Source organism: Trichoderma harzianum (assembly GCF_003025095.1).
Source record: "Trichoderma harzianum CBS 226.95 unplaced genomic scaffold M431scaffold_2, whole genome shotgun sequence".
In the NCBI taxonomy this organism is placed as follows: Eukaryota; Fungi; Ascomycota; class Sordariomycetes; order Hypocreales; family Hypocreaceae; genus Trichoderma; species Trichoderma harzianum.
In genome coordinates, this window is record NW_020209250.1 from 1,422,105 (window position 1) to 1,448,834 (window position 26,730).

Sequence of the window (26,730 nt, forward strand, 5' to 3'; positions counted from 1 at the left end):
CTTTTTTACTGCAAGAAGCGCCATGAGGGATGTTTCCTTTTCGGATATAATTGGATTTTCTTACAAAGATATCGTCTCTCTTCTTTGTTTTTGTTTAGGGCGTTTAGATATGAGCATTTTACGGAGCATTACGGTTGGAACCCTGCTGATGGGGAGATACCATTCCAGCTGCCTACTCAAGGTAGTGTCATTCAAAAAAACAATGAAAAGGGGGTAGATGTACAAGATATCACGATGGAGAAGCCAGTGAGCTTTTTGAAATATATTCAAATTTCATTTCAGCATGATTCGTAATCGTGGCTGCAAACTACCTGAATGCTCCCATATGCATCATCTTGGATGCCCAGTAAACAAACTCCCGAAGCTGTGTAGTAAGATACATAGAAAATTCATAGATCGGCGGCTTCTCTTTCACGCCGTTCCTTTTAGGTGGGTATTACAAAAATTACAAGTTTCCTCGCTCGGCCTGCTCGCGCTCAATGGCCTCGAACAAGCTCTTGAAGTTGCCGGCGCCGAAGCCCTCAAAGTTGTTTCTCTGGATAATCTCAATGAAGACGGTAGGGCGGTCCATGAGCGGCTTGGTGAAGAGCTGCAGGAGGTAGCCGGCCTCGTCGTAGTCGATGAGGATGTTGAGGCGCTGGATGGTGTCCAGGTCCTCCTTGAGCTGCCAGTTGCGCTTCTCCGTCTTGAGGCGCTGGCGCATGGTGTCGTAGTAAGTGGTGGGCACGTTGATGAACTCGACGCCGCGGGCGCGGAGGGCCGAGACGGAGGTGATGATGTCCGGGGTGAGGAGGGCGATGTGCTGGACGCCCGGGCCGGAGTTGAAGATGACGTACTCCTCGATCTGGGACTTCTTCTTGCCCGGGGCGGGCTCGTTGATGGGCATCTTGACGAGGTTGTTGGGCGAGGCCATGACGATGGAGTTGAGGGCCGAGAACTCGGTGCAGATCTGGGAGTCGTCGACGGACCAGAAACGGTGGAAGGACAGGCACTGCTCGTAAAAGGCGCAGGCCGAGACCATTTCGTTCCACGACTGGTTGCCGACGCAGTGGTCGATGCGGGCAAGGGGCACGTTGGGCATCTCCACGGACGAGGTGCGCTCCTTGCCGGCGCGGAAGCCGGGCAGGAAAGGTCCCGTGTAGCCCCGGCGGTTGATGAGAGTGTGGGTGGTATCGCCATAGGTGCAGATGACGGCCGTGGTGACGGAGCCGTGATCATCCTTGGTGGCGGTTGGGCCTTGGACGGCGATGGCGCCCTCAGCCACGGCCTTGTTGTATACGGCCTCGACGTTGTCAACTTCAAAGGCAACGTCCTTGACGGCATCGCCGTGTCTCTCGAGGTGAGCGTGAATCTCCTTCAGGAGCTTCCGCTCAGAATCAGAGATGGTCTCATCTTCAGGGAGGTGAGCCTCCGATCGCAGAGGCGACGTGAAGACGAAGCGGACGCCATTGTTGCAGACGACATAGGAAGCGAAGTATCGGCTTCCAGTCTCGAGTCCACGATAGGCCGTAGTCTCGAACCCAAAGAGGGTGGTGTAATAAGCGGCCGCCTGCTTGGCGTTGCCAACCCACCACGTTACGTGGTCATAGCCGGTGAAGTCGGCGGGAGGCTGGATAGCGAAGTTGTCGGGGGTGGTGCCGTTGTTGTTTGCAGGTCGCTGCTCTGGGGAGTTGCTGATAGCAGAAGGGGACATTGCCACTCAGAAGGTATTTGGGGGTGAAACTGGGGGAAACCGGTTTGTGTATATGCTTTGAAGCAGTTTTGTTTAAGATGTAAGAGTTGTTGATGTAGACTCGAGGGTCTTGAAAGAGTTTTGGAATGGTGTGCTGGCTGTTTGATATATATCAGATTCAGAGCTCGGGTTGAGTGTCAATGACAGGTCTGTGTGGCCCAAAGAGGGCAACACCACTGATATATGAATCTGGCGAGACTGTTTCCAAAGTTACTTCTGAGCCATCGGAAAGCTCCCGCACGCCGAGCAAAGCGATGGATTCAAGCGGCCCAAGGCCTTCTCTCCGCCCCTTTGCTCCAAGGTTTGAGAGGCGGCTTACGTTGGTTCGTAGGGCTATTCCTTTATCCTTCCGCTAGCTCCGATCCCATTGCAATCTCCCATAAGCAAGCACTCTCACTGGCTGCTGTGCCATGCGGGGGCCAAGCCGCGATCGTCCAATGCGCCCTTGAAGCTCCTTTTTTGCAGCGTCGACGGCCGTAGCGCCGGGATACAGAGACGCTGAGTGCCGTGCGGAATGATGCCGCTCCGGCGGTGCCAGCCGAGGAGAGCCGACAATGGCCGCCCCACCAGAGCCCGGCTTAAGTTCCGTTGCCACCGACTGGGCTGGGGATGACGCATGCGGGCGCCCGAGACTCTCCAGCGTGCTCTTGAATCTGGCGGTTGAGCTTAGGCGATCGATCGTTTGATAGGAGAAAAGTTCCGCTGCGGTGTAACTTTGGTGCTGATAAGCTCCGCTGTGCCGAAGGTCCTGGTCGTAAACTTTTAGTCGAGCGGAAGAGCCAGTCACTTGACGCGGCTACTCGAGGTAATCCCAGACACCGGATAGGCTGTCCAAATTTCATATGAATTCTTGTCTCTTCCATATCCATTTGACAGTTGCTCAAACCATCTCGTCATTGTAAAGCTTTCACAAGTACTGAGTACCCTTTGACAATTGATATCAACTTGCATTGCCATCTCCACTTGTCTACCACAAAGCGCACCACCGCCAAAATGACAACAGTATCACTGAGCCGGCACGACATCAACGTGCTCGAGAAGATCAAGGACCCCGAGTCCAACCCGGCTGCAGGCGTGGTGATTGACCCTGCGCTGCCCCGTGATCCTCAAATCGTCGATCACAGCGTGTATGAGAGAGTGGTGGAGAGAGAGCGCACCATCATCCGCACTCTTCAAGCCATCGAGATGCAGCTCAGCAGCTTCCAGAGCGAAGACGACGCCGACAAGGCCATTGAGAGCTACAAGAGCTGCGTGTCAGACTTTAGCAACCTCATTTCAGACTATCCTCTCTATGCTAGCGCCAGAAACAACCGCGCGCAAATCATGCGGCGGCTGTATGGAGATTGCATGTTGCTCAACTACACATCGACCATGCCCATGCCGCTGATTCCCCAGCCAGAGCAGTCGGAGAAGAGAAAGGCGGCAAAGGATGCACTTGAGGATATGGAAACTGCAATCCGGCTGCTCACTCCACCCTCGCCAACAACTCCCATGTCTTCACAGGCTGCGCGGACGCTGTCCATGGCGCACACTCAACGAGCGGCAATCTACCTAAGAACCGCCAAGCTCTTGTCAGATCGCCAGTTGGACATTGACGACAGCCGCGAGGAGGCCACTTGGTCCCGCATAGAATTCGAAGAAGCTGCCTCAAGAGACTTGGCGCTCGGAGGCAGATATGGAAACCAGATTGCAAAGGCTTTGGCTGTCAGCGTCAACCCAACGGCGAAACTCTGCGGCCAGATGGTTCGAGAAGCGATGAAGAAGGAGTATGGTCCCGCGTTTGAGATGTAAATTTTGTTTCCTTTTTGTTTGTTTGATTAAAGAGCCAGCTGGGTACATGAAGTCCTCCTTGAGTTTATATGTCAGGAGAAGACGGATGAATTATGAAATTTAGCCAACCAAGGTCAGCTTTGACCCCGAATATGGCGTTTTTGTGTATCTAGAGAGCATGAAATGGTGGCGTTTCGTGAACTGATGCCTTGAAATGGCGATAAAATCTATTTCTTTGAGAGTCCAACGCGTCTATAACAAAATAAATCAGCGCACATGAAGCGTTGAGAATTTCACATGTGTCAGTCTCATACCGTAGACCAGTTTCTATTGTCTCATTGGTCGTCTTTCCCTTGGCCTTCTCTTCACGGTTGATCCTGGTTGCCGCCGCCGATAATCCAATCACGACAGCAAAGATAGGGTCGGCGACCCGAGAAATGATATAAGTCGGCGCAGGCATGCTTGGGACTGAATTTGTTTCTATTGCCGCAACCCGATGAGCTCAAAGTGGGTATAACGCTCTTTTTATCTTATCCCGAAGATTCATTTGGACACCAAGGAGCGAATAGGGAGGGGCTAATTTTTGTGTGCACGGGCCACCTCGGATAAAGAAGCGCAATCACCACGTGACATAGCACCTGCGAGTCGCTTGCCCCAAATCGTCAGCCCACAAACCCCAAATTTTGCACCAAATTCCCGATCACGGTTCTACGACGACGAAATCCTATTCCTCCAGCACATACCGACCACCCACAGGCAGGACAAAATGAAGTTCCTCAAGGTCGGCCGAGTCGCCATCATCACCCGAGGCCGATATGCCGGCAAGAAGGTACGAAACAATTACGAATTTCCCACCGCGCCGCTCAGTTCTCAAATTTGCGTCGACAATTTCGATAATATTTTTTTTCTCTTCCCATATTGGACGGCTCGCTTCTTGTTGTTGTTGTATGGGAAGAGGGAGGAGTATAGAGGGAAAAGAGAAGGACGATATTGATTTGAGAACGAGCGCTGTGGTTTTTTTTCATCTACGTTTTCGCGAATTGCAAATTTCACAATTCCATACAGAAGTGCTGACACTCTTTCTTTTTCAGGTCGTCATCATCCAGCCCGTCGACAACGGCAACAAGCCTCACCCCTTCGGCCACGCCATCGTTGCCGGCATCGAGCGCTACCCCTCAAAGATCACCCGCCGCATGTCCAAGACCCGACAGGAGAAGCGCAGCAAGGTCAAGCCCTTCATCAAGGTCATCAACTACAACCACCTGATGCCCACCCGATACACCCTTGAGCTCGAGGGCATCAAGGGAACCATCTCCGCAGACACCTTCAAGGAGGTCAGCCAGCGGGAGGATGCCAAGAAGACTGTCAAGAAGGTTCTGGAGGAGCGATACACCAGCGGCAAGAACCGATGGTTCTTCACCCCTCTGAGTATGTTTTCTCCTGTCCTATTCCGGTTCTCTATCGATTCATCCCCTTTACCCCAAATGGGCAAAATGGGAGATGCGGAGAGCGAACTCCAGCAGCGTTTCAAAAACTAACGGTGTCGTTTCTTTTCTAGGATTCTAAATTAAAAATCGTTTTCTCCATCACGGTTTGGGAGTTGGCGGGATGTAAAGAGCATCGATTGGTACTTTTAAGGAACCACGGTCGGTTTATGGGCTCAATATGAAGTTCATTATCAATTATTCACAATTATTTCTTTACTACGTGAATGTCTCGTTGCCAGTGACGTGGGACTCAACAGCGACAAACAAAAATGAACTCGAGGGAAACACGTTTACGCCAGTGTCCAACCGACACTGCTCATGAAATGGCACGAAGGAGGAGAGAAAGATAGACCGTTTGGCTTGTAGCTACACCAATTGATTTTTTCTGCATCCTAAAATGACAATGACCATGACCAATGTCGTTTTGCCTCGCGCGCGGTGTGTATGGAAGGAAGCCAAAACAGTTACAAGTGTGCATGCAATTGCTGAATTGATTGAGTCTCAATTTAGAAATATTAAAAAGTTTTGTAGTGATTTCATCTCTACATCTCTCTATGAACTCGTCTCTCACGCCGTCTAAAGTACATCAGATTAGACCTTGGCGCAAAACAAACTTGATTTCGAGCAGCATCGACCTGGAGTGCCGCTCGACGCTCTATAATTATACACCAATAAAAAAATAACAGGTCTCAACAGCCAAAGAATGCTTAAGCCCCCCTCTTTGTCTCCAAGTTAGGGGGGGCTCCGTTTTTGTTTGCTGGTTTTGGCGAAGAATGAAACAAAGCGCTGGGACCTCCTCAGGGCCCGTCACTCACAAGAAACAGAAGATTGACCTTTTAGATTGTCTGTCCTTCCAACCAAACAACGCCGTTGACGCAATCGTACTTCGTTTTACAGTTGGCCCTAAAAGAAGCCATGGTTTCATTCATGTGACGTTTACTCAGCTCCCGCGGCGGCGGCGGCAGCAGCATTGCCCTTGAAGTGGTTGGTGACTTCAGAGGCGAGCTTGGAGGGGTCGTACTCGGGGGCGTAGGTGGGAGCCAGGCCACCAAAGACGACGAAAATGAAGAGCACAGCCATCACAATGATGGACAGCTTGCGGAGGATAGGCTTGCGAGCACCAAACTCGGCCCATTGGCGGCCGGCCTCACCAGCGTAGCCCTTGAGAGCCTCAAAGCCAAGCTTGTAGTAAACCATGCCACCAAGGGCGATGGAGTAGCCAAAGAACTGAAGAGCAGTCACCTGGGTGCCCCAGATCATCATGGAGGCAATGACGAGCATGATGTCCTTGAGAACACCGCAGAGGGTGAGGACGACAGCAGAGGTCTTGCCAATCTGTGTAGAAAGGACCAGGTTAGCAAATCTGACGTTGAATACCTCGATGCGGTGTAGACGAGTGATTAAGAGTGACATACCAAGAAAACGACGGAGACGTTGAGCATGAAAGCGCAAAGGCCGTTGAGGAAGAAGGTGAAGAAGCCGACGTTGTACACCTCAACCATGGAGACCTTGGGAACCTCCCAGATCAAAGCAACCACACCGTTCATCACGGCGCAGATGGGAGCGAAGTAGTACAGAGACACCAGGGGGTCCATCTTGAAGTCAGCAGAGCTCAGCAGTCTCTGGACCATGGTGAGTCGGAGAGCCTCAAAGATGACACCGGCAATCTGGTAGACGACACCAATAACGACGAAGTGGATTTCGCCCATCGACGCAATGATGACACCGACAACGATGGCGGAGACATTGAGGAATTGCTTCAGGTTTGGCTGAGACACGCCCAGGGCCCAGCCGGAGATCAGGACAGCAACGGGCGTGGTAGCCTTGAGCATCTGGATGAAGGCGACCGAGAGGTAGAGGTAGGTCAGGTTACCGCAGATCAAACTCAAGCTGAAGAAGATACCAATGGGCACAACGGCTCGCAAGTATACGCGGCCCGTCATCTTAACCGTCTTTCGGCCATCGAGCATAGTCGTCCAGCGGGCCATGACCTGGGTAACGACGGTGGCAAAGGTGAGGTGGTAAGTCGTGAGAATGACGGGATAGCCTGGCATCGGGGGCATCAGTACACGCCATCACGAATTGAACTGGGGCCAAAGAGGGAGCAACATACGGAAGTTGAGCGTGTCCAGGAGCCATTTGTTGAACAGGATGACGGAAGAACTGAAGCCAATCCATGTGCTGCGCGCGCATTAGCCAAAACAATTCCATCATACTCGCTCTCGACGCAGTCCAAACTCACACAACGTAGAAGACGGGGTGTAGAGAAGCCTTTGCGGGAGCGGGCTTGTCGGCCGCGGGATTGACAGTGGGCAAGACTGGCTCGGAGCGAGTGATGTCGCCCGAGACTCTGGTTTTCTCTTCAGCAGACATGGCAGCAGCAGCTGATGCAATTCGCAGCGTGTATCAAAAGATGAAGATGGTTGCGAAGGCAATGCTCGCAGGTTTGCTTTTGAGGTTTAGGGGAGACGCGCAAACGAACGAACGGACGGACAGACAGGCAGTCCTTTTTTTAGCAGGCAGGGTACGTAGCCTCAAGAAGGCGACAAGGGGGGGCCGCAAACCAAGGTGGGAAGAAAAAAGAGTGTGAGGGGCGTCCAATATGCAATAAAGCGAGGGCTCGTATCAAGAAAGGGAAAAACAGGGACTGCCCGGAAAAAGAATGGTCTTGCGCAAGCAGCCAACAGTGCAGTGAGAGCTAAAGGTACCGGCGCTTTCGGTCAAGACACGAGGAGAAGTCAATATAAAGAGAGAAGGGAAAAAATACGAGTTGCACGAAAGTAGGGATGGTGTGCCCGGGAAGAAGAAAGAGAAGAGACAGAAAATAATGGCGTCGTGAGAGGGAAGGGGGACGTCAAATAGGGGACTAGAGAGAAAATCCAATACCACTACGAGCACAACACAGCCAGCCAGAACGGCACATCACATCGAGGCAATTAAAATCAATCCGACGCTTGTCCTGGAAATTGGCCCCAATTCCTGCGTGCTGAGCGCCGTTGCTGGCGCAAAGTACAGGTACGGGGCGTCCAACCACGGCAGCCGGCGCGGTCCAGGTACAAAAACCGATATCAGCTCTTGTCTGGCTGGATGCTTCAGGGGGTTTCGCAGGGCCCTGGCACAGAGCAGAGGGAGCGCTACAGGGGGGAGGCGCCACTATCCCTCAGACCCCCTGGCGAATCAATCCACCCACGTTTGAGAGATAAGAGCCAAAAGATCATCTATGGAGAAACGGGGGTGCCAACAGAGTGCATCGCCACAGCCCTAGCCGTGTACAAGTACAGAGCGCGACGTGCCAGGCAAGTATCTGCCCTGTGAGAGGTCGTGCCGCGTAGGGATAATTTTAGTTGTGGATGGGTAATGGTAAGCTGGGGGCGCTGAATACGGTCACATCAATCGAGCCTCTCATAAGCTAACGTCGAGCAAATTTCATCGTGTTTAGTATGTTGAGTTAAGCCTGGCCCAAATAGAAAAGAGAGCACAGAATAATCGCGAAATAAAATAGGGCTACCCCGTTTTCCCCTTGTATCAATTTCCATGTCGGTTTCGTCTTATGCACAGTGCTGCAGCACAGCCTACAGCACACGTAAGTACTCGTATTGTCTTGTCGCAGCACAGCCTTTTGAGACCTTGACTTGATCTTCACATGCTGTCTGCAAACGGCGCAAGTCTGAACCCTCTGGCTCGTCCCTCTTCAATTGATTGACAGCCCGGACGCAGCATTTGGTCTCAACTATTGTAATTCAATTGCTTGTTTGTAAAGCGCTTCGTATCGGATCCGTGCCAGAGGCGGGGCCGAAAAGGTTTGGAAAGATAAAGATCGCGGGGATGCCAAGCGGTCTGGTGATGCGCCGCATCCCTTTTTTTGCCGCGATGCTTTTATCTGATTGATGCCATTGAGGCGGTAACTTTTCTCCGCCAACTGTTGAACCTGGTAGGCCACGATGCGAGGTGCGCTAGGAGAAAGCTTGGCGCTGAGCTTCCTTCCGTGGCCTTGCCGGGTCCGTTTAGCCTACAGGTCCGAGTACAAGTCTGATACAGCTTCTATAATTGTCGTGATTCTGTCGAAATTGTTTGTTTCCACGACTGTCTCTCAGTCCTTTGTTCAAGTAGTCATGGATGCCATGGAAACTGACGGTACTCGGACGGTACAATGAGGGCATTGTCGCTCTCAGCCTTCACACTGTATTGATGTGGACCCCCAGCCGGTATTGAAGAGAAAAACCCTGCCTCTTGCTACTACGGGTAGGTACCTAAACATGTATCATGCATTGGATGTGTACAAGTACCTCCTCCCAGATGTACTGATGATCCGTCAGGAGCCGGAGGCGGTATTCACATACAAGAGTACAAGTAATCATCAAATATCCCGTATAGGTATTCTGTGCTAGCAAATGCTGTGCATCTGGAATGCTCCGTTGGGTCACAGATAGGATGGCACCAACCGATGAATACACTCTCGCATCCCTTCAGTGCCTCCTTCGAACAAGCCAAGCGTCCATGCCTATAAATCCTCTACTCGGCTCTTTCATGTTCTGAAGCCAACGGACCAGAGGACACAATGTTCATCTTCCTTGTTCATTGTGGCATCATGGCGGTGGGTCTGTGGTAAAACACGCGATTAATGCTCAGCGGTGTCTCAATCCAATAGGTCGCACGGCGTTTGGAATACCTCTAGACCTAACCTTACTTGCACTACCTCCAGGTACGGAGTGCCATACTGTGTCCAGAATTCCCAATGTCTCTTGTTAGGTACACCCAGCAGGTCGCCGTAAGGGAACGTTTACAGAGATTTCGGGCGTGTTACGGAGCACGGAGCAGGTCGATCTTGATCTGCCATTGTTTCAGGATTAATACGGATACAAGAGTCGTGCAGCAACTGTGGAAACTAGGCCACTTCTAGGAGCGGGCCAGTTGATCGCACAAGGAGCCTGGGATCCAATGACGTCGGGGGCTCCAGAGAGGTGACGACGCATCGCTCCGAATCATCGAAGCTGAGGGTCAGACTTCTGGGTCGAGGATCTGCAAATCTGACTGGAACTCACCGTCTTCTGGCTCAGGCACACAGAGATGACCCGGCCGGCATCTCCTGGCCTCCCTGAAGATCATTCCTCCGGCTGGCAGAATCTGCAAACCTGTTTGCCATTGTGGGTTTGGCACGAGTAAATACCGTGCTGTAGATCTATCTAAGCCAGGCCATCTGTACCGAAAGACGGCGACCGAGGGCGGCAACTAGCCTCTCCGGTATCACGAGCAGGTATCACGAGCAGGTTAATCAATACCGTACTCGTACCAGTACCTGTGCTGCGAGCTTCCCTTTCCGTTGTGCCTCCTTTCCAGGAGGATGTAGGCCAATGAATTGCCGCTAGTCGCACGGCTGCAACGTTTGGTACATGTACGGAGTACATGCGGTTTGCGGTGAACGGGAGCAGCTCCGTGAGGATCAACGCAAACGGCCATGGGAACATTGCATCCGAATTGCTTTGGATATCGCAACCCTCGCTCAATCGAAGACGACCATATCATTACTGCAAAACTTGTCCTGTGCAACAATGGATGGACTGGGCTCATATCGCCGTGAAGCAGGTGGAGCGACCATTACAGATGTGTGATGGCATCAACATGTACGAGGAGTCCCCTACTTCTATGCAGCTTATTAGCGCCAGCGGCTTATTTGCAGCCATTGGCTTTTATCTCGACGAGAAATTACGATGGCTTTGTTTATGGAGACTTTTGATTATTTGGCCAGGTTAGCGCCCAAAGCTGTAATATTGGGTGAGGTGATGAATATAGTACCCTGTAGTACAAGTGCGAGTAGCTCGTGGTACAGTATACAACGGATGATTCCCTACGGCCACGAACAAGATCGATTCCCCTCGAGCTGAAGACCGTACGCGTGTCCCAGATGAGTAAATTATTCACCCATCCATCAGCTCAAATGTCATCAGGCACTGGCCACGATACTCCTGAAGCAATATATCAGACGGAAAAGGTCCATCCAATGCTCTATAGCGGGCCGCAACAGGCCCAGGAACGGCGTTGAATGTTGCGCGCTAGAGCAGTGGCCAAGACATGGAGCAAATTATGGATTCATACATTGAATTCATGTGGACACTTATTGACCAGAACGGTGCAGAACGTTGGCAATCTGGCACTGCTATCGACAGTATCCGTACTCCGTATATTCTCAATGTTAAAAAAAAAAAAAAAACTCTGGCCCAGATACAGTATGCAGAAACGCCGCAAACACAGTGGCTTCGACCTCGACTCGGCGGAGCCCCGAGTACTGCTACCTCTGCCTCGTAGCTCGTAATGGACTGGCCCAAGTCATTTTTTTTTTCTCGCCTCAATTCTCTCGCAAACGGTCTCCAACACTTTGCAGTGGGACCCTCCACCACTACTCTTTTTTTCATTACCACTATCCCCTGGCCCCTCCAAGTGGCGGCTTGGCCACCCGCCGTTGGTCGAGGCTGGTGATACTAACGCCGTACGCGTGCTAGCACCTGTGCTTGTGAGTGGGATGGAGGGGTGGGGGATCGGGCTTGCCAGGGTCTCGAGAGGCCAGGTAAGGACAAGAAAGGATGGGAGAAATAAGAAAATGGGCGGGTTGGGCGTTGTGACAAGCCCCTGTCCCGTAGCCAGAACCGCTCCAGCCCCTCCATCACCGACTCCTTTCCCGGTTGCAACAGGCGTTGAAATGCAAATCGTCTTGCTGCTGCGAACCATTGCCTCTCTTTTTGCTCCTCCATCCTCTCGCAAAGGCATCATCTAATACCCCTTCTTCGCCTCTTGTTTTTGGCGCGTTTGCGGCTCTGTCCTGCATCTTCAGTTTCCAGCTTCAGCTTCTTTTTTTCCCACAAGCTAATCCCACCAAATTCCCCCACCATGCCTGCCGACATGTGCGTATTGCCTTGCTCCCCCTATTCAGCGCGAATAGTTACGCCTCCTGCGATGCTACTCGCGTCCGAAGCCTTCTGTGTAACGAGTTGCTGACCCAATTGCAGTAACGTTGACGTCCTCGTCATTGGCATGGGACCTACTGGTCTCGGTGCTGCGAAGCGTCTGAACCAGATCGTGCGTAGCTCCTTCACCGCCAGGTTTCTGGTACCCCGCGATAAGCTTCTGTTGATGCTAATATTCTCGCCAGAACGGTCCTTCATGGTTGATCGTGGACTCCTCTGACAAGGCCGGTGGTCTTGCCGGTACCGACACCACTCCTGAGGGCTTCGTAAGTCTCCATCTCGCGTTTTGGAAATCTCGCATCGAATCGTTGCGCTGACAGCTGCAATCTCCTAGCTGTACGACGTTGGTGGCCATGTCATCTTCTCCCACTACAAGTACTTCGACGACTGCCTCGACGAGGCTCTCCCCAAGGATGACGACTGGTTCGTCCACGAGCGTGTCTCCTACGTCCGCTACAAGGGCCTCTGGGTCCCCTACCCCTTCCAGAACAACATCTCCATGTTGCCCAAGGAGGACCAGGTCCGGTGTATGGATGGCCTGATCGACGCCGCCCTGGAGCACCGCGTTGCCAACACCAAGCCCAAGGACTTTGACGAGTGGATTCTCAGAATGCAGGGCCCTGGCCTCGCCGATATCTTCATGCGCCCCTACAACTACAAGGTCTGGGCTGTTCCCACCACAAAGGTAAGAAAAAGCGTTCCAGCCTGTGTGCGTTGTGTCTGGGTCTCAGAAAACGCTGACATGGTTATTTTTTCTAGATGCAATGCCAGTGGCTCGGCGAGCGAGTTGCTGCCCCCGACGTCAAGACCGTCACCAAGAACATCATCTTGAACAAGGTCGCCGGCAACTGGGGTCCCAATGCTACCTTCCGATTCCCCGCTCGGGACGGTACCGGTGGTATCTGGATCGCCGTCGCTGACACTCTCCCCAACGAGAAGAAGCGCTTCGGCAAGCAGGGTGAGGTTACCAAGGTTGACGCCGAGAACAAGACCGTCACCATGGCCGACGGCACCACCATTGGCTACGGCAAGCTGGTCAACACCATGGCCGTCGACCACCTCGTCGAGAAGATGGGCAACAAGGAGCTCGTCAGCCTGTCCAAGGGCCTCTACTACTCTACCACCCACGTCATTGGTGTTGGTATCCGCGGCGCGCGCCCCGAGCGCATCGGCGACAAGTGCTGGGTAAGATTTCCTCTGCACACATGCAACATAACGTTTCCTAGGTCCAGATGCTAACCCCAATTGCGTAGTTGTACTTCCCCGAGGACAACTGCCCCTTCTACCGTGCCACCATCTTCTCCAACTACTCCCCCTACAACCAGCCCCAGAAGGGTGAGAAGCTGCCCACCCTGTACCTTGCCAACGGCGACAAGGCTGCTTCATCCGAGGCTAAGGAGGGCCCCTACTGGTCCATCATGTTGGAGGTGTCACAGTCCACCCTGAAGCCCGTGGATGTGGACAACCTTCTCAAGGACTGCATCCAGGGTCTCATCAACACTGAGATGCTCAAGCCCGAGGACGAGATTGTCTCCACCTACCACCGTGCCTTTGACCACGGATACCCCACCCCTACCCTGGAGCGTGAGGGTGTCCTGAAGGAGCTCCTGCCCAAGCTCCAGGATCTCGGCATCTACTCTCGAGGCCGCTTCGGCAGCTGGAGATACGAGGTCGGCAACCAGGACCACTCCTTTATGCTGGGTGTCGAGGCTGTCGACCACATCCACAGCGGAGCCGTTGAGCTGACCCTCAACTACCCCGACTTTGTCAACGGCCGACAGAACGGCGAGAAGCGTCTGGCTCAGGCTTTCAGCTATGGCGCCCAGCCTCTGCCCACCCGGGAGAGGAACTAAGCTTCTCTGACATTGTTATGAAATTGAATAAAACCAAGGGCGCATGTGCGCTGTAATTTGACTTGTACGTATGAGGGAGCAGCCATCAGAGCGGATCTAAGCTATCTATGGTTTGCTATGGATGGGATTCTTAGGATCTGGAAATTCACGAAACGGCTCGAATGATTCGAACGCCTAGGGTTGTCTATGGGCAGTCGGGCATAGTATAGATTCTCTCGCTACTTAATAGCGAGACATGGTTACGATAGAAATAAAGGGAGCTGACCAGCTCTTTCAACAATAAATGAAACTTTTGTTAAAACATTTCCCCGTTCTACAGATGTTCTCAAATATTGAAACTCGCATTCGGTGATATGAGAAGCCGGAACTTCATTGTGCCGCTACGTACCTACTTGGACCCCGAGCATGTGCCGAGCGTGCTAAATTAATTCACTTGAAACATTGGGTACAACTGCTGAAGATTTGTATCAACTCTGTGGTTTTTAGTGGATTAGGAAACTCAGCTTGGCCACCTACATCATTCCATCTCAGGCACTAGACGCCAAAGGCGCTAAAAAAAAAAAAAGAAGATTTTTTTTTCCTACTCATTCTGTCTCCATGGAAGTAACACAGAAGCGGGAATGAGTCAAAAATTTCTGGGTTTGTGCCTGAGTAAGGACAGCTGACGAAAGCATTTGCCCAATTCTAGGGTATCCATTCAACCATTGTATCATCATTGCCGTTTTCAGACGTGGTCAGTGCACTTTGAGATAGGATTGGGTTGCCATTGTCCGAATGTAACTGTACTTTACAGCATTTTTGATGGAGAAGAGCAGAGAAAAAAAAAATGAAAAAGAAGAAAGCCACGTGAAGTAACGCCGCCCAAGGATGTCATCCACGGCGGAGTATATGTAACTACGGGCCAGATCCGACTGCTATACCGTGTGTCTACGCAACATGATTGTTGGTGTTTGTGGCTCAGAGAAAAGCGCTGGTATCACGAGTTGGGTGGGGACGTTAAGGCATCTGCAGGTATTTCTCTGATACCTTGGCGCCTGGCAGTCGACGATCAGCAGACAGGCCCGATATGCCAAATTTCCCTCAGATGTGTCCGGAGTGATGTGGGCTTGGGCTTGCACCGCGGCGCTGTTGGATCTCGCACAGGATCCATAACATGTATGTACGTGTATAGCCTTTGCCCTCAGCGAGGATTACATACCTATGCAAGTAAGGCAACAATTTCATCCACCAGCAGTTTGCCAGCGGATCACCCGACGATGCCAAGGGGGGGCACGATTGGCGGGGTTATATAACTGGAGTGCCTTTTTGCGGGCAACCCAGGCCCTTTCGCTCTGTGTGCTAACTGAAAGCACCGATCAAATTACTGTAGCGAGCTAAAGGCGCGTTAGCTGACGAACTTGAAGGGACTGGAGAAAAGAGTCGGAACTTGGGCGGTCTGTTAGCGCCTCGCTCTGGGATTCCCGCCGAATTGCTCAGGCCCAAGCCGCAACGGGGCACAGCGTCTTCCGCGTTGCCGTCCTTTTTTGGTGCGAGTTGAAGATATGGGCTGCGTGGCGGGTAGATGATGGGCCTGTCAAGCAAATCACTCGTCCCCTCTTCCGGCAGAAACCTTTTTGGCGTTTTGGCTGTTGCTCTGGTCTTTGGAGGGGGAATCGTTGAGGAAAGGGAAGAGGGAACAGGCTGAAGAAGGTGGGAGAACGTGCAGAGGAGTCGAGATATTTCACATTCCGACCCGGGTTTTCTGATTCGATGCTTGGCCTGTCCGCCCTTCTAAGGAAGCGCTCACAGATTTGTAAAGTTGAGCTTGTACCATGGTAGTCGCCCGGGCTCCAAAAGAACCAGAGGTACCCTGTATGGGAGGCACAGTACCTGTAAGGGTCTAGTGTGGTACCTGACTAGACCCTCTGTCGCAGCGGCAACCCGCTAATAACTGCGAGCAACCAGCAGGTAACTGTATATCCACATGTCGACAGCGCAAGGTCGCTGAATCTGCGTATCAAGTACTGCAGTAGCCTCAAGCCGGGCGCAGTACAGAATGCATCAAGTTTAGTACCTGTGCTCTACTCGTAGCCTCTGCCAAACAACCACCACCGCAGTCCGCTGCAACCACCAGACCGGGCCCCAGTTCTGCCAAAACCTCACACCCCGACTTTGCAGCCCGCACCGCAACGCAGGAAAATAGCAAAATTCCCCAAAATCCCACCAAAGGGTAGCCGACCGCCGTGCCATTACTGGTCGCTGCGCTGCTCGTCGCAATAACCATCCTCCTTTTGCCGATACAGCCACCGGGCCGACGATGGGCGCTGCGTGCGGGCTTGGATGACCGTCGACTAAGTGAACGAAGCCGAGCATCTCCCCTCCGCCAGAGCAGCCAGCTGGGGGCTTCTCTTTTTCCTATGAGAGCGCGCCATCATGGACGGTCCAGCCCTCGTGCCCGACGATGTGCTCGACCCTCTACCTCCGCCGCCGCCGCGGCTGTTCGAACGCCTTCGCCAGATAGCTGGGTATAGCTGGGATGAATCGATGCCGCCCTTCCACTCAACATATGACTTTTGGTGAGTCGCCCTTTCTATCTTGCGGGCATCGCCGTGTGTGGTGCACGAACAAAGTGGAAAAGCAAGGAAAAGAGGAGGATAAAAAAATCAGGGAAAAAGATGACGAGATGGAACAAGAAATGCAGCGGGAGCAGGAAGAAGTTGGATGGAGGATGTGCTGGAGATGATGACAGCAATCGCAACGACGACTACAACTTCCCACCAGATGGCCAGATCGAGAGGCTAACCTTTGGCGTTTCTCCCGCCTCCCTAGGCACGTCTTCGGCACCCGATATGTTTCTCCCTCGCTACCCCCCTCCTCCTCATCGCAGAACGCTTCCAGTCCCGGCTCCGTTTCCAAGCTTCAGTCCGGTCGCCCAACTCCCTCCGATCATGGCGGCCCGCTCTCCAGCTACAGCTTTGGCTACAGCAGCGAACCGCCCGCCTCTCCACAACCTACCGCCCACTCCAATCCCCTCGCCTCACCTTCTACCGATGCAACATATATCGAAGAGTCCGTCGTGGCGCGCGTGTCGCACCATGCCCTCCGAGAGGAGAGGGCCTTCCAGATCGCCAAGAGCGTCTCCAACACGGCCGACCCCAACGGCGACCATATAGTAAAACCCCTTGATTTGATCCGGCTAAGCCCGGTGACTGGCGACCGCGGGGCTATCGTCGTGGCCATATATCAGCACCCGGGCCCCAATCAACTGCTTGATCTCTTGGACATGGGGCCGGCCTTTTATCATGCGCGCAAAGACGGCGATGCATACCGAGCTTACTACAGCAGACCGACCCTTCAGCCCCCCATAAAGCTTGAACTCTTCCTCGACTTTGCGATTGGTGCGACTCAATGCTTGGAGATTCTCCACCACAGCCGAGGCATGGTCCACGGAGAGATTCGGGGAGATGCGTTCCACTTCAACGCCGAAGAAAACAAGGTCCGGGTCATGTCCTTCGGATCCGGCGTCCGGTCCTTTGAACATGGCTTGACTAGCACCGGCTGGTCGATGCTCTCGAAAGAGCTGGGGGGCAGGAACAAGCTGCTCTTTATCAGCCCCGAACAAACTGGTCGCATGCCCGCCGAACCCGATACCCGTACCGACATCTACTCGCTCGGTGTTGTCTTCTGGACCCTCCTCACTCAACAGCCCGTGTTCACTGGCGAATCAGCTCTCGACATAGTCCAGGCAGTGCTCGGCCGCAGAATTCCCAATGTCGCGACCGTACGGATGGATATACCAGATGTCATTGGGCGGGTTATCCAGAAATGCACGGCCAAAAATGTTGCTGACCGATATCACTCGGCCAGCGGGTTACGCCACGATCTAATCAGCATTAAAGAGTACCTTGAAGATGGCAACTCAAAAGCTCTCAAGGAATTCAAAATCGGCACGAGCGATGTCTCATCCTTCTTCATACTTCCAACTTCCATGATTGGTCGGCAAGAGGAAAAGGCCGCCGTTCTCAGGGTTATCAACCGTGTTGCCAGGAGCCATGCTGCCCTTCGTAAAGGCCCTACCAGCAGATTCTCGGACGGAGCTAGCCTCACCGAGATGATGGCATTTGACGACATCTCCAGCGAAGGCGGTGCCAGTTCAATCGATGGTCACAACCGCAGGAGCGGATCGTTTGCCCAAACAATATCGTCCGAGACTAGAGCAACGAAGAACAACTTCTTCCCCACAGTTATATCAGAGACCATGACCTTATCAACTGATACCACCTCTTCATCCCAATCTACTGCTGCCGCGTATCCTAGATTTACGAGGCCATGGGAACGATGGGAACGGCATCAGTCTATTTCCTTGGGCTCGCTGGACTCCTCAAGCATGGTTGATAGCTTAAATGTGGAAGGACCCCGGGGTCCGCTCGATATAGGTGCGTCCAGTCTGTCTCGGCAGCTTGGCTCGTCCAAATTTCGACGCCATGGGCACTGCGAAGTCATCACCGTTGAGGGTGCTGGAGGCGTAGGAAAGAGTATCTTTGTGCAGTCAGTGCTGGCTGACGCTCGGCGCAATGGCTACTGCGCTACGGCCAAGTTCGACACTGCAAAGAGGGCGCCCTTTGGACCGTTGCTGAAGCTGTTGTCGTCCCTTTTCAAACAGGTGTGGGGCGAAAGGGATACGAATACTCAGTTCCACCAGGGCTTGAAGCAGTACATTCGTCCGGTATGGCCAATGCTGCACAGAATCTTGGGGCTGCCCGAGTTTCTACTTGGCCCACCCGACATGAATCTTGCACGGCCAATCTCCTCGTCTCAGAGCTCAGCCTCGCGCAAGGATATCCGGCCGGTACTGAAGCGCAGAACGTCATCCCCTGGAACCGAATCTCCCGGACCATTGCAGCGAAATCTGGCGGGTGGCGGATCCCAGTCGTCCCAAGACTACCTCCGTGCTGGAGCCTCGACCAAAAGCACGCGTCTGATTAACACCATCCTAGATGTGCTCAGGGTTTTCACCACCCACAAATTCATCTGCTTTTGTCTGGAGGACCTGCACTTTGCCGACGACGAATCCCTGGAGCTCATCTCGCAAATCATAGCCGCTAGGATGAAAATGGTTGTCATCGTGACTTACAGACCAGAAGAGCTTTCACCTGCCAAGCTTCAGGCTGTTGTACAGCCGATAGAAGTAGACGGTGAATATGCTTCTTTTCGCCCGGCCTTGCTAGATGCTGATACCGTGGCAGAATACCCTCGCAGCTCACGGACGCAGGTAACGAGAATCGTACTGAATCCCCTTAGTGAGAGTGATATTCTTCAATACGTGTCAGCAACCCTTTGTAGACCTCAAGACGAAATTCTTTCCCTTGCTTTAGTTATTCAGTCCAAGACAGCCGGCAACCCGTTTTACATGCGAGAGATGCTCAGCGCCTGCCACAGGAAGAGGTGTATCTGGTATGATTACCGCGACAGTCAATGGCACTATGACATGGATAGACTATTCGCCCAGTTTCAGGGCGAGAAAGATTACGACGTTTTGGATACCGCATTCATTACCCACCGATTGGGCGAATTACCGTCAGCTGCTCGAGCGGTGCTTGCTTGGGCGGCTCTCCTTGGGGGCTCCTTTTCGTTTGAGCTGCTATGTCGGCTCATGAGTGGAGAGTTTGAGTACCATGACGAAGACGAATTTCTAGCCTGTTCGAACCATGTCACCCAGCGCTCCTACACCGAGGGAGAGGCCATTGCAGGCTTACAAGCAGCCATTCAAGCTTATATCATCGTGCCAACCGAGTCAGACGACCGATTTCGTTTCGCTCATGATCGATACGTGCAGGCTTCTTCAGCTTTAAAGGAGTGCAATGCCCGAAAAATGCACTTCATTATTTCACAGACTCTACTGAAATACTACGCGGTAGAGGCCAGGCAACGCGACAGCACTGCTTCGCACATTTGTAAGGCCGTGGAAATTATCAAGCGCCGTGTACGCTGTCGTAGGGAGTTCCGCAAACTGCTGATGGAGTGCGCACGAGATGCGACTGAGAACGGGGCTAGGCCTACGGCGGCGAAATACTACAGTGCCGCCGCCAGGCTCTTACAGGATGATCCATGGTCTGACGATGTTGAAGACGCATCTTACGACGAGACAATCCAGCTTTATCTTCGGTCGGCGGAGTGCCATCTTTACATGGCCGACGTGACCGCGGCTGGCGAACTCCTTTCCATAATCTTCGCCAACGCCAAAAGCCCGGTAGATAAGGCGCCGGCATATGTCCTGCAGTCGCGGATATATGCTCAGAGCGGCAATTCGCCAGCGGCATTGGTTTCTCTGAAGGAGTCATTGGCCTTGCTCGGCGTCTCGCTCGACGACGAACCGACGTATGAGAAATGCGACGAGAAATTTCACAAGATTGTTGCGCAGATACAAGATATAGATCGACAAGAACTAATCACCCACAAGAAATCAAGCGATCCCGACATTGCATCCATCGGTGCTGTGCTTGCCGAGGTAACCAATGCAGCCTGGTGGAGCGACCGCTTACAGTTTTATCATCTCAGCCTGGCCATGTTTGATATCTACCACGATCGAGGCTCGTTTCCACAATCCGGAATGGTGTTTCTCAACCTGTCCGTTATAGCACTGGCGCGTTTCAACATGGTTTCGTTTGCCATAGATCTTAGCATGGTCTCTCAGGACCTGCTCTTCCGGGCCCGCGATGCCTACTCATTGGCACGGGGTGAAATGCTACATCAATGCTTCGTTGGACACATACACTGCTCCATGCCACTGGCTATTTCCCAGATGGAGGACGCAATCGAACTGGCATCTGTTGCCGGCGACAGGATGTCGACAATCCACAGCTATGGATTGGCTGCGCAAATCAAATTCTTTGCGAGCGAAAACTGCACCGAACTTGAAACGTTTTGCGAACTAGCCTGCGAGGAGATTTTTAGATGGGCTTGTGATAGTAGAGGTGGAGTGATGCTCATTGCTGTCAGACAAGCTTGCCGAGCGCTGCAAGGCAAGACGCGCGTCCATAACGCTCTGGAGATCATGACGGACGAAAAGCACAATAGCGCATCGTACAAAAACTGGATGGTGGAACGAACAGGAGGCAGCAGCCGCCCTATGCTTTTCTATGAAAGCTTTGAAATCGTCGTACTCTTCTTATACGGTCACTACGATCGAGCCATTGAGATTGGAGAGAAATGTTTTGATCAACTCGCCGATCTGTGGTCAGCGAGGAATACGAGGATGATTATCTTCTTCTATGGGTTGGCTCTTGCTGGTCGTCTGCTTCGACAAATGCAGGACCCGCGCAGTCAACCTGGAGATTTTACCGAAGAGATCGCGCAGCTTGTTGAGAAACTCACTGGATTTTTGAAAATGATTAACGATTGGGCGACGGTGTCCAATGTGAACTACTTTTCATGGGTGAAGCTTTTGGAAGCACAAATGGCAGAATTGGCCGACCACCATGGCGAAAGTGTCCAGGGCTACGAAGAGGCTCTGGATCATGCTGCCGAGCATGACTTTGTGCTCGAGGAAGCTCTGGGCAACTATCTCATGGCAGGCTTCTTTATCCGACGTAAAGCACGGCGATCTGCCCGGGCTGCTCTTCTTGATGCTTTGAGCTCGTTTAGACAAATGGCAGCTTCTGGTGTCGCCCATGCCATCGAGGATGCGCATTCTCTTCTCTTACACGGGCCAACTAGGAACCACCGTGTGGCCGATATGGGAGTGCAGACCGATTTCGTCACCGATGCGCCGTCGGTTCAGTATCGACCCGTGGATGGAGAAGATGATGACGCGCTGACCCAGATTCCTTCTAATGCTTTGACTGAGTCCAAGGGGGAGCAGATTGGGGCCTGGAGAAACTCAATGCACATGCAGACGGAAGACAATGGCGGGCTCCCTGCTCTCGATATGATCGATTTGCATGCGATCCTCAAGTCTTCACAAGTCATCTCATCACTGCTACAGGTGGAAGAGCTGCTCAAGACCATGTGTGATGTGGTTCTGCAGACTTGCGGCGGCTCAGCTACCAACGCTGCTATTGTGGTTGATACTGACAGCGATGGCTGGTGTGTAGCTGCCAGCGGCGACCCGGAGAAGGGAGCCTCGGCGCACAAACCAGCCTTGCCCCTCGCGAGCACGCCTTTGATTGCCGAGAACGTTGTACTGTATTGTACGCGATTCATGGAAAGCGTCTTTATACCGGACATCGTTTCCGACGAGAGATTTGGCAACGTTAGCGAGTCTTGGATGCAAAGGAATCCGACAAGCAAGGCCATCATTGCCATTCCGATTCGTCATGCGGACAAGCCGCTGCTAGGCGTCCTGTATCTCGAAGGCGTCCCTGGATCCTTTACAGACCGCAACGTGACTGTTCTTCAGCTTCTGGTTAACCAAATTGGCATCAGCTACTCTAACGCCCTGTCAATAAAGAACCTTGAAAAGGTCTCGGCCGAAAATCTTTCCATGTTGGATGTGCAGAGGGCCGCGCTGAAGAAGGCTCTCGAGGCAGAGACGAAGGCGAAGAATGCGGAAGCGGAGGCAAAGCGAAACGTCAAACTGGCCGAAGAGGCTGCCAAGGCTAAATCCATCTTCCTGGCCAACGTCTCGCATGAATTGCGGACACCTTTGAACGGAGTCATTGGAAACTCGGAGCTTCTACGCGACAGCAACCTGAATAGGGACCAGTTGGAAATGGCAGATTCGATCAGGGTTTCGGCTGACCTTTTGCTCACTGTCATCAACGACATTCTCGACTTTTCCAAGATGGAAGCGGATAAGATGAAACTTTTCAATATCGCCTTTAATCCAGAAGAGATGGTCAGGGAAGTCGTCCGGGCAGTTTCCTATAGCAACCGGGAGAAGACGTCCAAAAAGAATGTCAACATCATCCAGGATATTAACCTGCCTTCCATGCTGATCTACGGCGACCCGATTCGCCTTCACCAGGTCCTCGGGAACCTCATTGGCAATAGCTTGAAATTTACAGAAGATGGATCTATCACCATTGGCGCTCGTCTAGACGAAGAAACCGAGGAGAGGGTAACTCTGACTTTCTGGGTCCGAGATACAGGAATCGGCATTCCACCCCAGCAATTGGCCAAGCTATTTCAACCATTCAGCCAGGCCGACGCCAGTACGGCCAGAAAGTATGGTGGAAGTGGCCTAGGGCTGAGTATTTGCAAATCACTCATCGAGATCATGATGCAGGGCAAGATTCAACTCGAGAGTGAGGAAAACCTCGGCACAACTGCCTGGTTCACCGTTTCTTTTGAGAAGGCCAAGCCTGATGTTGCTGCTGGAGATGCTCAAACACAAACCTCAGGCCCTGTCGACAGGTACACGGCCAGGTCTGCTGCCTTCGTGGAGCGAGCGGCCTCTCCGAACCCCTATCTTGACCTGACCCGGGTTCCCAAGAAAGACATTCGCATTTGCGTGGCGGAAGACAATCCCATCAACCAGAAGATTGCCATTCAATACGTACAGCGTCTAGGATACGCCAACGTTAGTGCATATGAGAATGGTTTGAAAGCGGTAGAGGGTCTCCGCCAAAAGGCCAGAGAGGGTATCCCTTACCATATTGTTCTCATGGATGTCCAGATGCCGGTCCTTGATGGATACGAGGCCACCAAGCTCATCCGAAACGATCCAATCGACGAGGTGCGCAAAATCCTCGTGATTGCCATGACAGCATCTGCAATTCAAGGCGACCGAGAGAAATGTCTGGCTGCTGGTATGAACGATTACCTTGCAAAGCCTGTTCGTGCTGAGGTTCTCAAGCGGAAGCTGGATGCATATATGAGCAACTCCAGGCCGAGCCCTCCGTCTTCTACCCCTTCTCCTCCCAACGCGTTGACATATCCGAATACGACGAATGGATATACCAGTGAAACAAATTCGATCGTGCCAAAATTGCCACCACCCCCGAGAAAGCCCCTTCCTAGTAGCGCGTCCAGCACAAGTTCTGAGCCGGTGATTCGGAAACCGGTTCCTGTCAGGTCGGGGTCGGGTTCATTGCACGAGTCACTATTCGACGGGCCTCACAACTCGGAGGATTTGGAGCACGAGCACCCTGGAAGTCCCATCTTTGACGTCGAAGAGCTGGAAACTCCCTACGGGGATGATTCAGTTGCCAGCCAAGCTGATACAAAGAGCCCCTCAACAAGCAGGACCTCGAGCGATCAGGAATTCTCCGATTCTGGGGCAAGAAGAGGGTCCGCGCAGAACCACCAGCCTCGAAAACTGAACAAGAGTCAAGGGAACAGCACCACCAGCGAGGTCAAGATGGAAAATGGTGTTCACGAGAAGGGGCCTCCCGTCAGAGAGGCCTAGGATTTATTTGCTCATCCTTGGTTCCGATTTGTCGTGTTGTTTTTAACCGTTATACTTTACATTTCTCTATTTCTTTCTTTCGCATCATATGTTCGACACAACAGCTACGGATTTGGATAGACGGACATTTTACGGGCGTTTTTTTCACCCAACGCCTATGGATTACTTTTTCGGGGGACATCAGGGCCTAGGTCAAATCAATGGACGAAGGTAGCATTCTCGAGTTGACGGGAGCACCCCGGGATCCCAGCTGTTCCGTCTCTTGGCTTTCACGCCTTGGTTGGTTTCTCTTTCATGATCTTATTCTTTCTCTCACCCCTTTTTACTTTCCCCTGTTCTTTTCCTTTTTCTGCTTTTCACTTTGATTTCTTTTTTGCCTTTCTCCTTTTGCCTTCGTTAATCACTTTTGATTGATGCTGGAGTCAAAAGAGCAACCGGTTAGCGTTACTCGGGGCATGACATGAACATTTGATACGAAATGATATGGATGGAAACGAACCAAGGAAAGGGGCAGCTGAAACAAGAAAAAAATGGCTTTACGAGTTGCTGGACGATATGAAACGATACAAAGTTGACGAAAAAAAGAAGATAACGTCAAGAAAAAAATTTGGCAAAAGGGAAAATGGAACAGTTTGATGGCAAGAAACATTACGGAAGGGGGAAAGGGGAAGCGGATAACCGCAAATCGAAATCAGGATGAGCTTTTTCTTTTTTGCTTTTGATTCTTTATACTTTTTTTTCCACACCGCTTTGGCAAAGGGGGAGGGAAATGGGAAGCGCTTTGATGTGGTGGTGTTTTTACAGGATATAGCGTTATCATGAAGCTCCGGTTTGTGACGGTTTGCTATTGTCAGTTAGATTTTGTATCATTCCCTGTATGGTGAAGAAGCTTTTGCTAGCATTCGGCGACGATTGATTGATTGGTAATTCAACAAGTTTCTTATTCTGCATTTTCTTTCAGGGGAGTGATTTCATCCCGCCCCCTTTTCATTTCATTGACATGTTGCTATTGACTTACCCAGGTAGTGTGCCTAGAAGACGATCACACACTAGGTTCGGGTCACCCACAGAGAAGAATCTGAGAGTCTAGAAGTCTGCACGCATTCATTCCTAGCTCTGAATTAGCCTTCACTCCCTTCTCATCACAAAGTAGATCCAATATTTTTCCCTTCTCAAATGGGAAAAACCCATCCTCAGCCGACTCCACGCGTGTAAAAGAGCGGCGCTCGGACATAAAAAAACCCAGCTGCGGATGATCCGTTTGTGGGCTGGAGGCGCAGCGCCTGTGGCATTCTTCGCATAGATTACTAGCTACGGCCGCTGGGGGCCAGTTTCGTCTCTGCGTCCCATCCTGATTAGGGAGCGGAGCATCAACGCATCGTTGAGGCTTTAAAGCAGAAATCCAACATGTTAGGAGCCAATAGTCTTGGTGGCGAGGGGGCAGAAGCAAGGGAGGGACTTTCAGCTAGCGACGTCCTGGAGAGATGCGGCTTTTGCGAGCGGCCAGTGGGAATTGGTGGTATTATCCCGAAGCTGAATAAGTGTCCCTACTTGTGAGGGTGCAACTAGATGAATATAGTATAGAGTTTGTCGGGATATTCTGTGTGGGTGGTGTGAGAGAGCACCCAACGACGACTAAACAAAAGCGTGCATGCCTCCATCCCACCGGGCAACCTAGATGTAGGGAACATATGTTCCACACGCGGAAACAGCACTTGCATGTGCAGGGAAGTTAAGTCATCGCCCACACTACAAAGCACCCAGCGGTTATTGCAAGGCGGCATGTGTGGTGGCGAAGACGACAACAGTTCGTTCTTTCAGAATCCGTCGTCTCCCGCTAACAGCGTGGAGAAGTATAATTCTCTCCCTCTCTCTTTTGATGCATGGGACAAGGAATAGCGGCAGTTCGGCTACTTCATGTTGACGCACAGCCAACAACATACCGGTACTTGTACTCGTATGTGACCGTTCCCTTCCCTTGACCATCAATTCGTCCCTTGAGAGGAGGGAGGAGAGAAAACGTCACAGCTGGGTGTTCGTTTGGGTGTGATAGACGTACAATCTCGGCTCAAGGGGCATCGAAATTGTCCCCCCTCCATGCGCCCTAGAGTTGTCAGAAGCATAATCAGCTTAGCTGTGTCAGGAACCTTGATGAAGAAAGCTGAACCGGCAAGTGAAAACCTTGCTCTGTGCGGCTGATTGCCAGGAACCGCCTGTTGTTCTCGGTATTATGGGACCGATTTTAGGATTCAACGCCACTGTGTGATGTTAGCCACTCTTTGTATGAAAGTCTACAAATGGCCACAACATGGTCTTTGACTCAAGACACTCCGTACCCGGACTTCTCTCGACTCGCAATGTCTACCTTAGTCCCGAAAGATTCCCGACTGCACCTACTCCATTGAGCAGAACTACAGATGGCGGATCCGCCGTGGCTGCGCCCTATTCTCTCCTAACAAACATGAGGGATAAAGGAATAAATACTGCCACGCAGTATTTTTTATTTCCTTGAGCGCCGCGTGGGTCTTTTGTGGCTGCAGGTTCCACGAGTCTAGCCGTTTAACAAATTGTGACGAGACGAGACGAGACGGAACGTAGCGGC

General features: G+C 52.1%; 7 protein-coding genes across 7 annotated transcripts; 4 read left to right on the plus strand and 3 right to left on the minus strand.

Moving 5' to 3' along the window:
* Positions 1-445: 445 nt before the first annotated feature.
* Positions 446-1,693, minus strand: M431DRAFT_490592 (hypothetical protein; the record flags this gene model as incomplete). The annotated part of the gene is made up of 1 exon (XM_024916819.1): positions 446-1,693. One exon carries the CDS (start codon positions 1,691-1,693, stop codon positions 446-448), a length of 1,248 nt encoding a protein of 415 aa, XP_024778642.1.
* Positions 1,694-2,725: 1,032 nt separating this feature from the next.
* On the plus strand, positions 2,726-3,523 carry M431DRAFT_76787 (hypothetical protein; the record flags this gene model as incomplete). The annotated part of the gene is made up of 1 exon (XM_024922499.1): positions 2,726-3,523. One exon carries the CDS (start codon positions 2,726-2,728, stop codon positions 3,521-3,523), a length of 798 nt encoding a protein of 265 aa, XP_024778643.1.
* Positions 3,524-3,729: 206 nt separating this feature from the next.
* M431DRAFT_490594 (hypothetical protein) lies at positions 3,730-3,962 on the minus strand (the record flags this gene model as incomplete). Its single annotated transcript, XM_024916820.1, has 2 exons — positions 3,730-3,754; positions 3,817-3,962. 2 exons carry the CDS (start codon positions 3,960-3,962, stop codon positions 3,730-3,732), a joined length of 171 nt encoding a protein of 56 aa, XP_024778644.1.
* A 232-nt stretch (positions 3,963-4,194) lies between these two features.
* M431DRAFT_13388 (hypothetical protein) lies at positions 4,195-5,446 on the plus strand. Its single transcript, XM_024912508.1, has 3 exons — positions 4,195-4,331; positions 4,594-4,930; positions 5,061-5,446. Exons 1-3 carry the CDS (start codon positions 4,269-4,271, stop codon positions 5,066-5,068), a joined length of 408 nt encoding a protein of 135 aa, XP_024778645.1. The 5' UTR covers positions 4,195-4,268; the 3' UTR covers positions 5,069-5,446.
* Positions 5,447-5,925: 479 nt separating this feature from the next.
* On the minus strand, positions 5,926-7,362 carry M431DRAFT_76152 (hypothetical protein; the record flags this gene model as incomplete). Its single annotated transcript, XM_024922432.1, has 4 exons — positions 5,926-6,324; positions 6,405-7,036; positions 7,103-7,170; positions 7,232-7,362. The coding sequence occupies 4 exons, from the start codon at positions 7,360-7,362 to the stop codon at positions 5,926-5,928; spliced, it is 1,230 nt and encodes a 409-aa protein (XP_024778646.1).
* Positions 7,363-11,679: 4,317 nt separating this feature from the next.
* Positions 11,680-14,112, plus strand: M431DRAFT_291724 (hypothetical protein). Its single transcript, XM_024914093.1, has 6 exons — positions 11,680-11,885; positions 11,991-12,060; positions 12,134-12,214; positions 12,283-12,633; positions 12,708-13,133; positions 13,202-14,112. The coding sequence occupies exons 1-6, from the start codon at positions 11,872-11,874 to the stop codon at positions 13,799-13,801; spliced, it is 1,542 nt and encodes a 513-aa protein (XP_024778647.1). The 5' UTR covers positions 11,680-11,871; the 3' UTR covers positions 13,802-14,112.
* Positions 14,113-16,213: 2,101 nt separating this feature from the next.
* On the plus strand, positions 16,214-24,128 carry M431DRAFT_478109 (hypothetical protein; the record flags this gene model as incomplete). Its single annotated transcript, XM_024915638.1, has 2 exons — positions 16,214-16,356; positions 16,610-24,128. 2 exons carry the CDS (start codon positions 16,214-16,216, stop codon positions 24,126-24,128), a joined length of 7,662 nt encoding a protein of 2,553 aa, XP_024778648.1.
* Positions 24,129-26,730: the final 2,602 nt, after the last annotated feature.

What these genes read in the sequence shown, in the direction of transcription:
- M431DRAFT_291724 (XM_024914093.1), top strand. An exon ending in ACACCACTCCTGAGGGCTTC is followed by an intron (nt 12,215 to 12,282) that starts GTAAGTCTCCAT and finishes GCAATCTCCTAG; the next exon opens with CTGTACGACGTTGGTGGCCA. An exon ending in GCATCGGCGACAAGTGCTGG is followed by an intron (nt 13,134 to 13,201) that starts GTAAGATTTCCT and finishes CCAATTGCGTAG; the next exon opens with TTGTACTTCCCCGAGGACAA.
- M431DRAFT_13388 (XM_024912508.1), top strand. Translation starts at nt 4,269, where the DNA reads ATGAAGTTCCTCAAGGTCGGCCGAGTCGCCATCATCACCCGAGGCCGA. An exon ending in GCCGATATGCCGGCAAGAAG is followed by an intron (nt 4,332 to 4,593) that starts GTACGAAACAAT and finishes TTTCTTTTTCAG; the next exon opens with GTCGTCATCATCCAGCCCGT.